Source organism: Macrosteles quadrilineatus, unplaced genomic scaffold (genome assembly GCF_028750875.1).
Source record: "Macrosteles quadrilineatus isolate MER2022 unplaced genomic scaffold, UCM_ALF_1.0 Scaffold_9__3_contigs__length_116548681, whole genome shotgun sequence".
Taxonomy (NCBI): Eukaryota; Metazoa; Arthropoda; class Insecta; order Hemiptera; family Cicadellidae; genus Macrosteles; species Macrosteles quadrilineatus.
The window spans coordinates 110631818-110645525 of NW_026542602.1; the positions used below are offsets into that span (position 1 = coordinate 110631818).

The 13708-nt window shown below is 32.1% G+C and overlaps 1 protein-coding gene across 7 annotated transcripts in view; it reads left to right on the forward strand.

The window, feature by feature from the left end:
• The window catches only part of LOC129002360 (RING finger protein nhl-1-like), a 184033-nt gene extending 177045 nt beyond the window's left edge, over positions 1-6988 (forward strand). For 6 of the 7 annotated variants that reach the window (XM_054430098.1, XM_054430102.1, XM_054430101.1 and 3 more), the window contains 6 exons: positions 241-381; positions 1240-1344; positions 2228-2340; positions 3108-3153; positions 4452-4666; positions 5750-6988. In XM_054430098.1, coding sequence (XP_054286073.1) covers positions 241-381; positions 1240-1344; positions 2228-2340; positions 3108-3153; positions 4452-4666; positions 5750-6530 — 1401 coding nt within the window. In that variant the 3' untranslated portion in view covers positions 6531-6988. The remainder of the gene's footprint in view (positions 1-240; positions 382-1239; positions 1345-2227; positions 2341-3107; positions 3154-4451; positions 4667-5749) is intronic. The other variant, XM_054430104.1, reaches the window with a different exon arrangement.
• The last annotated feature ends 6720 nt before the right edge of the window (positions 6989-13708 follow it).

Genomic DNA, 13708 nt, shown 5'->3' on the forward strand with positions numbered 1-13708 from the left:
GTTTTTAATAAATAACCGGTAATTATTGGGGTATATGTAGGGAGAAAAGTGATTTGCTAAGCCCTGAAATATAATAATCTCTAAAAGTAATATAGTATTCTAAAATACATAGCTAATCTTAGACTTTTTAGCAACACATATAAACAAACTAAAATATTTCCTAGCGTTGAAATTTAATAGCCGTTAGTCCAAGTATTAACTTATTCTATACTCAGTTGACACAGCTTTTATATTTTTCAGGTGATGGATCCGTCAGGAAGATTTCTAAGATCATTCGGATCCCAAGGCACAGCTGATGGGAGATTCAACTATCCATGGGGCATCACCACAGACGCTCTCGGCTTCATTTATGTTTGTGATAAAGAAAACCACAGAGTACAGGTAAAATTCACAAACCTTTTATCTGTATTTTAATACTTTCGTTAATTTGCACTCTTGTGATAATGATGAATGAATTAAGCTTATTACTCTTAGTTTTAACCTGGTTTTCATGTAGAACACATGACTTATATGCCTTTAATGCTCTACTAAGAAAAACGTTAAACGTAAGAAAGTGTCTGGATGTATAAGCTTCATTATAAATTTATTATTTGTTAAGCTTCATCACAACATTACGCTGGAAACACAAAGTATATACATAAAATTTACAAAACTATAAAAAATTGCAATATTATTAGTTATATTAGAACTATATTGTGCTGTGGTGTTGAATCTACTAATTCAGCCCAATCTATATGCTTTTTTAGTTAGTCTAGAGCTCCTAAGTAGATTTCAAACAATCAATAAAAATTGACAAACATTAACGAAAAAAAAATTTCTCGATGATACAAAATAAAATAGTTAAAATATCTTAATTCTGGATTGTTTGAAGTTTTAAGAAAAAATATTATTAAGATTAAATATCTTCAAAACGTGTATTGTATTGTATTGTATTGCTTTCGAAAGGGAATACGTATTTTTCTTTCCATTTCTTGTGATCTATATTTTAATTTTGTATTTTGCAAGTATAGCTTCACATATCCTGACACAGTTTGGGTAATTTGTATAATCCTGATCAGGTTCATATATACATTTATGTATTCTCGTAACGTGCGAAAAAACTTGATCATTTGTCACGATATTTGCTTGATACGAGTGGTTACATTTGTTACAATGGCAATAGAATATTTGTTCTACATTAAACAATAAATAAGTACCTACCTACATCACTTTTTCTGTTGACATCCGATCCCTGCTCAGGTGTTCCAGTCTGATGGCACTTTTGTAGGCAAGTTTGGTTCTCATGGCAGTAAACAAGGACAACTAGAACATCCTCACTACATCGCAGTTTCCAACACTAACAAGGTAAAGTAGCATTAAAATAACGTACTCGTATTATTCAGTTAGATAAATAAAATATGAAATAAGATCAAAATCCGTTATGTACCCGACCTCGTTGACAGGGTCAGACTGGGTTGAGAATTTAAATTAAAGCAGGCTGCTGGGTTTCAAAAACTTAAATATTGCATCGCCCTCCTAAAATCATTGCACAAAAATAATTCTTTATTTATTTCTCTTGCAGATAAATACTTTCAGCAAAAAGGAATTGTTGAGAGCTAACAAATAAAAAAGAGCTATACCGTTTCATTACTCTGATATGTAAATGAACACCAAATATTATTGCTCACATTACAATAAAAGCCATAAAGCCATGGCAAATGTTCATTGGCTGTTGAAAGCAACATCCGCAACCCATAGAGTTTTGTGCTTTATACACAAATGAAATATTGGACACTCGTTTAATGTTCTGCCCCATATACCTGCAGTACTTTTGTTTAGCTTTAGGGGCATCTGTTGACAAATACTGCGTGATAACATTTCATTGTAATGTGTTTACTCAAAGAGGTGAACAGTTACCTAATAAATACTATCTTGATCATGACGTAATGCTATATAATTTTAAGAGATGTATAACTTATAGTTATTGTATGACATTTAGCGCAGAAACCTGTATAATCCCTAATATGTGGGCCTATTATTAGTCTGTTTTGTAGGTAAGAAGGCCTACAAATATAGGCAGTTTCTAAAGGCCTTAAATCATGAAATCGTCATTTGCATAGTTAAAACTCATATTCTTATAGGCAACTAAATCCAAATCCACCCAGTGAGACCAAGATATTAAATCAGCCAGTCCCTTATGTATGTTAGAGCAACATAAACTAACAAATTTGATGTTTTTTGTCAACAGGTGATTGTAAGTGATTCCAACAACCATCGCATTCAAGTTTTCGACGTAAACGGCCGAGTTCTAAATTCTTTCGGCACTGAAGGGTCGGAAAATGGGCAGTTCAAGTTCCCAAGGTTTGTTGATAACGCGTTATAATTACTTTTAAAGGGTTCATCTATTGTTTGCCAGAGTGCATTTAGTTTGATCAAATAATTAATTAACAAACAGATGTTAATTTAATTTACTTAGATTAACGTATTAATTTTAATTCTTATCAGTTTAGAAGTTTACTTATGCAATTGAGGAGGTTGAGTTTGTAGAGCTTTTTTTTCAAATCATATCAAATACCCTATTTACAATGGGAGTATACTACATGTTATTTAATTCAAAGTTTTTGCACCAACACACTATGATTAAGTAACACCATAGATAAAACATAAATCCTTGTAACACTATTTAGCTTAGTAACTATAATCTTAAATATCATAAATAATGAAAAATTCTGTTTAATATTACTTTAAAAGCTTTATGAGATATGACTTTTTACGAAGACCTAGATTATTTATTGAAAGCAAATTATTTATGCTTTATAAATATGTGTTATTCGTTTGCCACTTAATCGAAATAGCCTTGTTATGTACTCAAGATGGGTCCAGCGACATTCACATTTATAGTGTGTGCTCGTTTTTTATAATTTTTTATTTACATGGAATAATAACTCAGAATAGCTAAATAATTTATCATTATGTAAAATCAGAGTGATAAAGATTATTCGAGTCTGTTAGGTAATTTTCCACAATATATTATTATACATTTGTTTTGCAATTATATTATTTTACTTAGAATATATAGAAAACGATTGCATGTCACTAACTTACCTTCACCCAAAATCCTATTTCAGAAATGCACTCCCTCCTTCCAAGGACCCGACACCCGCCAAGCCGACCGTAAGTCTGAAATGTCGGGCTTTTAATGAAACAATCCTTTCGCTTTCCATGGTTTGGCGATATTATGAAAATTTTGTTTGGTTTGAGCCCGGTATTTCCCCTGAAAAAGTTTATCCAATGAATTACCGAAGGTTTCAAGTTAATTTAAGACTAAAAATGCGTTCGACCCTTTAGTGTGGCCTACTCAGTTCAATTGAAAATATAAGATAATACACCACCTTTTAATTTTAATCTATAATAAAAACTAGGATTATTAAGGTGTTTGATATGGCATATGCGATATATGAAATAGTAGTTTGAAAAAAATAATGTTTTATTTTTTCCCTGGAAATCCTTTTATGAACCTGGGTTTAAGGTAAAATTGGGATGTCCGTTAAAATAAATAAATAAATATGTAACAAGTCAATTCCATAAACAAAGAAATGTACTATTTATTTCAAATTTTAGTTACGCTGTATATATTTAAGTTTCGTGTGTACCTACTTTCAGATTTTCATCATATGTTTCGTCAGTCCTTATACCAACATTCCTCTAAAATGTGCACTTAGTAGTTTTGTTTATTATTAGCTAATAAAGTCGTTATACAATTTTGTCTATGTAAAACTATGATTTAAAAGAATAACAATAGACTTTAATACGTCACCAGAACTCTTAAGGGTGCTCATAAAACCTTAAATTGCATTTCGTCGATTTGTTCATCTGCTCTTTGTTCGCCACTAAAAAATATGTGATGCTACACTTGTATATATTACCCTTTTTTTTGTAATTTTGAATCGTATGATGTGTTGGCAATGTAAATTTACTAACTTAGCTTTGTTAAGAACTTTTTACAGTTTTTGTTCTGTTGTGTGCCGTAACGTAACACATAACGTATGATCAATATAATATATTACATCATTGTATTATTTTACAACATCAAAAATTTCAGGTGTAGTTTTATAAATATTCTACACATAAAATCCACTGTCGCAGAATCGTTTTCAACCTATATATAATATATCTTAGAATTACTTCAATTAAATTTCAATATTCCATTGAAATGAAAAATAGAGAAATTATATGAAATAGAGGATAGGAATAGAGAAATGAAAAACTGTGAGGTACAAAACTGTACCAATACCCACCTTTTCATATAAAAAATCGCTTATAATGTTTAAGCTTTTCACTTAACATAACTAGAAGTAAGACATAATAAAACAAATTTTGTTTAAATGATAAGTTACAAACAAGTACCTTAAATCAAAAGAATCCTTTTATAATGATAAAACTTAATGTTTTGAATATTTTGATTTTTTTAGAGGCGTGGCGGTCGACGACCAAGGGTACATAATCGTCGGGGACTCAGGCAACAACCGCATCCAGATCTTCAACCCGGACGGCAGCTTCCTGAGGGCGTTCGGGTGTTGGGGCTCGGGAGACGGGGAGTTCAAGGGACTGGAGGGAGTCGCAGTGATGTCCAATGGGAACATTCTGGTGTGCGACCGCGAGAATCACCGCCTTCAGGTCTTCTAAGGTAATTGATTAGTAAAATGCTTTCCTCCTAGGCGTGGAAATCTTTTCATCGCCTAGTCATGTTATGATGCATTTGAACATCACGAGATAAGGAACAAGGAAACAGACATAAGAAAATATATTTGAAACTATTTGAAAAAAAAAACTATACGAATTCAAGCAATATTTGTTTAGATACCAAAACATAATATCTTAATAAATACTTTGTGGTTAGCTGGCCAGGATTTGCTTTTAAATATTAAATATAAGACTAACTGTCTTGAAGCAATCCAGTATTGCACTTATTGTACGTCTGTTTTGGCTTTATAAAGCCATCTTCAACACTTCTTCATAGAGGTTGTTTCATAATAGATATATGAACAACTTTGTTCTTGTAAAATTGTTATGATACATTTTAAACACAAGTAAAAACACGAAAGACAAAACATACACTTTGGTAGACCTACTTGTATTTCGCGACAAGTATAGTAATTATTGAACAATAAATTATCTCGATATAACCATCATGAAGCATAACCAGCACCACTAATTTAACATTTACAAGAAACCAAATCACACCGATCAAGTTATTCATGTTAACTCAAACCACCCACATTCCCACAAAACTGCAGCATTTAATTTCATACCAAACCACCTCCTTAAAGTACCACTGGCCAAAGAAGACAAAGACAAGGAGCACACAACAATTAAATATATTTCTCAATAAAACTCTATAAATCCCCTCTCATAGAAAGAATGCATTGAAATATTCAGTCAATGCCACCTAAAGAGATGGAAAGCAAGAAATTTGTTACAGTAGAGTATAGTAAGAAAGTATATTTTAGAATACGAATACTTTAAATACATTTGTTTGAGCCCTGAGGTGATATACAGTAGAACGCACAAAACGTTGTTCAAATTGGTGTGTTTAGTATTTAGATTGTAAAATGATTTGAAATAAATTAATTAAAACGTTTTACTTTTTAGAAGTAACTTTTAGCTTTCCACCATTAAATACCCACGTATTAATGGTCCAGGCTTGCTGATTTTTGTTACAAAACTACTATTTAATTTCAGTTTTATTTATTATTGGTCTTGTTTTCAGAAGGCAGATCTCCACTCCAAACCAATCATCATCAAAGTACGAGGTAGACCTAGAGAGACCCACATCTAACTTTCACTCCCCCAAAAGATTCACTCGATCGATATCATTCGAAGAAAACTTAGTGTCCCCTGAACTGTCCCGTGAGCAATCACCGAGATATTCTTCCATTGATCCAAACTCCTCTTCGAGTTTGTTGACCAACTATTTTAGATCGTCATCCTTAGAAGAACCCATTTCAAATTCAAGCGAACACGAAATCAGCTTCAGAAGACCTTTAAATAGGGAAACTCCATCTTCCACTTCCTTAGAAAGATCAGCGTACATTTCCAGAGCATCGTCTTTTGAGGAGTACTCAAGAAACAATGTGGAGTATGGATCTCATTTTCCAGCTGCATCTGATAGAAAACTAATTACACCATCTCAATCTACCTTTACTCCATCTGCGTTAGGTTCTATTGTGCCATGTTCCAGTCGTGATCATACATTTTCTTCGCGTCCTCCTTATTTTGGAAGATCGATATCCTACGAAGGAAGAGTTCCTTGTGATATAGAATATCAAAATCCATCTTTCAAACGATCTAGTAGTCCTTCAACAAGTTTCTTACAAAGATCAGCTGGTAATACTGGCAAACCTGATGTTCTTCGACGTACTATTTCTTACGAGCAAAGTTCGATCACTAGTGTTCCAGCTCCAGTTTTCGGACGTAGACCCAGCTCCAGCGGCTCCAGTGGTCTTCTCCCTCGTCGACCTCTTTTGTCCCGTCGTTTGTCTATAATTTAAGTTACCATTTTCAAATATTGTTTTATAGTCAAAACAATGTATTTTCTTTTGTTATGTATAGTTGACCATAGGTCACTACTTATTGATAGCTTGGATTGGTTCTCTTCAATTTCTGTAAAGCCTGTAATAGATATTTATCAAAACTCTGTGCATTTATACTATTAATTCTAATTGGTAAACCCCTTAAGATACAAAACCCTACGCCTATGTAGAATCATTAGAAAACTTAACATATCTTGTTACTAAATAACAGAACCGCTATGATTGTAGAGTTTTCAATTTACAAAAGGTTTCTATAGCATCTTTACTATTTTTTCTAAAATAGGTAGATGATTGTTACCAGAAATCGAAATACTATTTGTTTTGTTGATAATTTTATAACATAGAAATTAAGTGATATTGAATGTGTTGTTAGCACGTGTATTGGATACTGACAATAAATTGTTTTAATCTGTTGATATTGTTTGCTTCTATTACACCCAGATATTTGAGGATAAAGGTTGATATAGATATGCTTTATATTATTTTGAAAATGAAATAAACCACAGGTAACCATTGGAATTTAATAAAATTACATGGAAAAGATCCGAATATAACTAAGTATTTTAAATAAAATATTTGTACATGAAGCAAACCACTGATTAAATAAAAGAATTCAGATTCCACAGTGGTTTTTAACTGTCCAGATTTAATCACAAAACCACCAACATCCAATAATGGTAGGTTTTGCCTACAACAATCATTCCATTCTAACGAAAGAAAAAAGCGTTTTATTCAATCTGCGGCATTTTAATATTTCGAGTTGTTTTTCATTCCGTGATATTGTTTGCGAGCTACAAACTCAAATAATTTAGAATAATTGACACGTCGAACCACATAAAGGTTGATAATATGATTTGAAATTTTATCAAAACTGATGTCACTACCTGATAACTATGCAAATTTTAATATTATGGCAATAGGAGAAAGAGACTCTACTTTTACAGTTTTTTTTTTTGCTATGCCCGAAAGTTTTTCTTGGTATAAAGAACGTCCAAAACACAAAGGTCATTTTTAGCCACTTTTTTAAAAATCCTGACCTTTGCCTATACATCCCTATAAACATTTCCTATACTACTGTCCAACTCCATAAACATTTCCAATCCACATCAATCCCGACATATGTTTTCAAAATCACACGCTATTTGCAGGAGAACTCGGGTGCGCTCCCGACAAGTAGGCACTGCCATAGGTTGCTTCTCATCCCCAATGGTGTAGTATACATATGTTCGTCCTACTCCAGGAGTCAATATGGGCTCCCCAAATTGTGCCTTAGTACCGCACCATGTGTACTGTTTACAATTTGCTTTCATATTACTGTTCAACCAACTACTGTTATATTATTTATTTTCGCCACGCGATATTTAGACCAGGACTACAACAATCAATTAACAAACAATCTTAATAACAATTCATAAACATAATCTCGATTGCTTACAAAGATATACTAACTAAAGCGTGTGGATGGAGGTTTACCTAACCAGTGATCTACACGTTAAACCAACGTTAACACTGCTAAAAAGTTGAAACATCGTTAAATTTTCAAAATATTACCTTCCACAATATTTTTTCAAGAATATTTTGCGACCTTGCGCTGAGATTTAAAAACAAAAAAAAACTCAGTTTAACCTAATAAACTCAATTTCCTAATAAATTCAAATAAATCCAAGACCCCGAACAAGACCCCAAACAAGACCACGAAAAAGACGAAGTACAAGACCCATAACAAGACCACCAACCAGACTAAGAACAAGACCTCGAACACGACCACGACCACGACCACGAACCATAGCGAGTCTGATGTACTTTTACTTAACCAGTGTTTTACACGTTGACCAACGTTAACACTGCTTTAAAAGTTGGAACATCGTTAAGTTTTGTTTCCATTCATGGTGTATCCAGCAATAATTATTCTAACAACAGTCCATCCAGCCTGAACTCCACTTCATCTTACTCCATTACGTAAGTCTAGTCAGTAAAGGGATTATGAAAAATACAACTTGAAATAAATTTTACAGATTATGTAGCAATTAAAGTAATTACAAACGTGCCAAATTATTACCTTCCACGATATTTTTAATGAATATTTCTCGGACTTGAACTGATTTTATTATACAAATAATATATTCATAATTTGCATAGCCTATGTTTTATAAATAATAGCTTGTCCTCATATTTCACAACACGATGGCGGTTTTACACCGGATAATGTTTTTTCTCCTTATGTATTATTATTCACGACTTTCTTTTTGTATAATGCTTACAAAAGGCTTTAAACTTGAATTATATCTGTATCTCAACAGTCAAATGCTACAAACGAATACTAAGATTAGTCTTACACCTAATACCTAACTAATTAAAAGTTTCAACTTCACTCACACCTTAATTAAGACTTGCTGACACCGTATCTGGAATGAGATCTGATACTTGCCAAGTTTGTAATTTTGTTCTTGTTTGACATTTAACAACGGAAACTCCAAACTAATCTTAACATCCATGTTAGAACTCTTGTTCACTAATTACATACGCATATGTTTTGTAATAAGTGAAGATATGACATGCTCGTTAGGTTAAAATTTTGATATCTACTTTAACATATGGTGACATCTACTCAGCTTATGTATGTACTTAAACATACGGTGAAATCAACTTAACTTAGTTATCTACAAGTTAGTGTAACTATTTAGATACCTAGGTGTACTCTGTTCATTTACTTATACATTATTGCATGACCGTTTGGTTAAAATTTAAGGGATTCTTTCTATTGTATTATAAGATTCTATGTATACAGAATAACTATAATATGTAACTAATCCTAAGTATGCAACCCTTATTCGGTGAACTGCTTCAGTAACGTTACCAAAAACAATTCCACGCATAAAACTTCACTTTTTTATCATATGTGACTTTTAACAACATTAAAATTCTTCTTCGAACTTCGGTTGCTACAAAACTCCAGCAGAAAGGGTTAGGTTAAATTATCACTTGATCCGTATTCTTCATCTAATCAGTTGGTCAACAACAATAAGTGTCAAAACTGCAAAGTATTAAACAAATGAGGTATCAATCCAAGAAAGTGGTTTATTGTTGGAAGAAAATCTATAAAAAATAATACTGAATTGCACCATTTTATGAAAAAAATATTAGATACAATAGCATATATTTTCAAAGCTTTCGGTGCATGAAGGGGCCAGTATATACACTCAAAATTCTTCGTGGGACACTCTGTATGTTCATATTCAATGGAAATTCATAAATTATACAAAAATTAATAAACTATTAAGAACAGTTTATGGGCAATTTTTTTTTATTTAATCATCTACGTAAAATCTATTTCTCAGCAAGTAACTTTAAACATTTAAACGCACTCTTACAATACAAGAAATGGGAATTAAGTCCAGACTGATCAACATGGATAAAGATGTTTTGAAAAGAAAACAACCTGCAATGGATCAATATTTATGAAATACATACAAAGTGATATAAAGAATAACAACAATTTAAATTCCTTTAAACGTAAATTAAAAATTTCTTGACTGAAAGGGCTATTTACTCCCTTGAGGACTTACCAAAGCTGCTGGTAAATTAATTTAGTGGATTTAATTTAGTGAATTTATTTAGCTTAAAACTATTAAATGCTTAAAAATTAATTCCGTAACTTAAGTATGGTTTGGTATTTCGAGATTATTATTATTAATTTTGTTTGATTATACAACTTTATATTACAAATATTTTAAATGTAATATATTGACACTATTCGATGTACACCTACCAATCATGTACAGATGACGAGTAAAAATATTTTGATTTGATTATTAAATAGGTCTGTTCAAAGCAAAACCTGTTCACAAGAATAAATTCGCAATATTAACATTCATAACGTAGCCAAACAGTGTTTCTTCATACAATAACTACTGTAAGGCGTTTACAGATATTAATAAACTTTATTTTAGGCTAGTGTTGAAAGTACCAAAGGGTAGAATAAGTATTGAAAGAAATATCAGGGAATTTTTATGTAGATTTCACACAATATTTTCACATTACACTACTAGAAGAGAAGTGGGAAAAGCAGGTGTCAGAGAAAAACGAATTACAGTAAGAAAAATATATGACCTGAACTTTCAACCTCTGCAAGTCTTTCCCATTACTTTGACTTTAAGGATTAAGGTCCTTGTCATCTTTCATTTACTTTCTAAAAATATTTGTTTGTGTTTTGTGAGCATAGCAACTAAATAATATATGTTCAAAACCATTGTACACGTATCGTACTTGAAGCTTGATTAAAACACTTTGAAGCTTGATTATCGTACTTGAAAAGGCAATTTTAAAAGTTTAATTTGTAATAGAATATAAGAATTCTATGATGAATAGTTACACTTATTTTTCTCAATATAGTCCATACATTTGATTATTACTGCAACTAATATTTTGAAAGTTAGATTTTAATGTGTTTATAAAAATTTCAAAAACTCAATCTTTATTCAGTTAATTAATTTGTTTACAAACGACCCAACAATGAGTACATTTTCTGAGATTTACCTAAAATACTTACTTACTCACTTTCGGTGTCCGGAAATCAGACTTCGCTTTTCCAAAAATTAGCTACCGATATGGATTTGTCATTCGCTTGTAAAAGATCATCTAATGTACAAGACTGGTCTAGCCGTGGATAGATCAGCATATGGCCAGGATCCTGAACAGCACCACACGCACACAAGATGCTTTCTTCGTCCGGTAAGAGACCCCATTTCTGCATGTTTGTCTTGCATTTTGGTACCTCGACCCTGATTCGATTTAGGGTCTTCCACACCGTGTAATGAAGGCCTCCGCCAGGAGCCAGTTCCTCCCTGGCTGGTATGGGAGGGTTAGTCAACGTGGCCTCCCACCTTGCAACCCGATTGCTTGAGAGTGATCCATCCAGGACTCGTGTCCGTGATAAAAAGCTCTTTCTGGACCGAAGCCGTCACTCTGCAGGTTGGTGGCCGTGTAATGGGTGACGAAGGTCTGTCTCTTGCCTAAAATAATAATATTCAACTATAATTAGGATTAAAGTGTTTAATAAGTTATTTCGATATTAAATTATGTTTTAATTATATGAAGAGCTAATATCACATTTTTATTTATTGTTGTTAGACATATATTACTTATGAACGTTGTACTTTTATAATAAATGGATTACATTTTAACCACGCCCTCTCACCTGTACCCTGGACGACGGAAATCCATAGAAAATCATCCAAGAAAATTAAACTGAACGCCAGCAGATTACTAAGTTTACCGTCACACCACAGAACCTAAATTTCTCCACGGTAGGAGTTAGAAGCAGTGCGTGGCAAACAGTTTCACTGGGGACGTCGGAACAGTGACATGACAAAACACATACTATACAAAAACAACTTGAACACAGAAACAAAAAATAGTAGTGACATTCGTCGGTGGAAAGTAGTCATGGATCACATTGTCATATTATCACTGTAAATTTCTGTTAAACAAATATTTTTGATTTATGAAAGTAATTACTACCGTATCATAATGAGAGAGGGTAGCCATATGGTGTTCAAGATTTATGGTGATATACTAGGCAACTTTTATCATTTTGAATCATTTGAAGATACAAATGTTCTGTACATGACTTAGGAAGCTGTACAAACTAAAGTGATTATTGCTCCAACATAGTTTTAGTGGCACTTAATTTGATTTAATATTAATGATTCTAGTCAAACACATATTTAGAGATTATAAAGTGTTCATAGGATGTACAACAGAAGAGATCTATTTTTTTTGTACTATATCTTTGACCATATATAGTAGTTTTGACCGAACTGATTATTCATGCACTGGTTGTCCTACGCTACGATCAAATCTTTCCTTCCCATTATTCTAATTTCAATCAGTTAAATAATTGTATACTTTTATTTAGAATTTAGAATTCTTCAAACTACGCAATGCTTGTTTACATTTCCATATGAAAAACTTTTTTCGAATAGATTTTTTTTAAAATAATTAGGATATAGGTGCTCATAATCCTATCATCCTATCCACCAAATAAACAAAAAAAACCTTTCATTCCAAACAAGCAAATGAATTAGCAATGCAATTGTAATTATATTCGATTTCTAAATTTATGTAATCTACTAGTTAAAAAAAGTTAAATAAGAAAAGAAAAATTATTTATTTTTAACTGACCAGTTGAGAAAAAGATTGGAGATACTTATTTTTCTTATAGCTAAAAAATTCTTTTACAAAACACTAAAAATCAAACTAAAATTTTATCAGACTAGCAAACTCTTCCATCAGTTTATTTAGTGAGGAGTTAATGCAAAATGCTGTAGATCATAGCTTAAAATAAACATTACGACAAATATGCATAAATTAAAATTACTAAACTATTTCGCAGTGTTATAAATCTTTCATCGGAAGTGAGTTCTGTAGTGTAGTGAGGTTTTTTTTTTTACTCACTGAATAGGTTTCAGTGAGTATTACTGATTGTATCTTCATGTATTGTAGTCACGTGGTCACCCAGCTGATACTACTGTATTGACCTTCCATCACGTGACATGAAAACACAATATACTTGCCGTGTTCTTTGTCGAATGCCAAAATTTTTTCTTAGATTAGGGTATAATATCTAAAGTTTAACTAAAATGATTAAAATTATCATGTTCTCCTTCTGTTTATTTTTCTCTTGTTTTTTTCGCTTTTACTCTTTTTATTCAAGGTACCTTGTTTTGTTGATAAAGGATTTTTTATTTTTTTTGTAACGTAACTAATTTGAAGCGACGACACGTATTTCTGTGTCTTTAAGTTACGTGCAGACAATAGCTTTTGGGGTCATAATAAACAGTTTTGGAATAATTTGAACTTAAAAATTAACACCCGCTCTCTAAATCAAATATGACGAGCTAAGAGAAGAACGCTCGCTTTCATCTTTCAACTTTATACGAATAGTGTAAATGACTATCCGTAACAACTTGTGGTTTTAGCCTGTATTGGACTTATCCGTCCAAAACAATACTTAACTTGTTTTAAATAAATGTTTTCTTGCCTCAAACCAACAATGTTTTTGTTCCACTAAACGTAAGTCTGTATTCTATTTTGAAATTTAATCGTCCAAACAGCAAACTCACAACACAATTGTA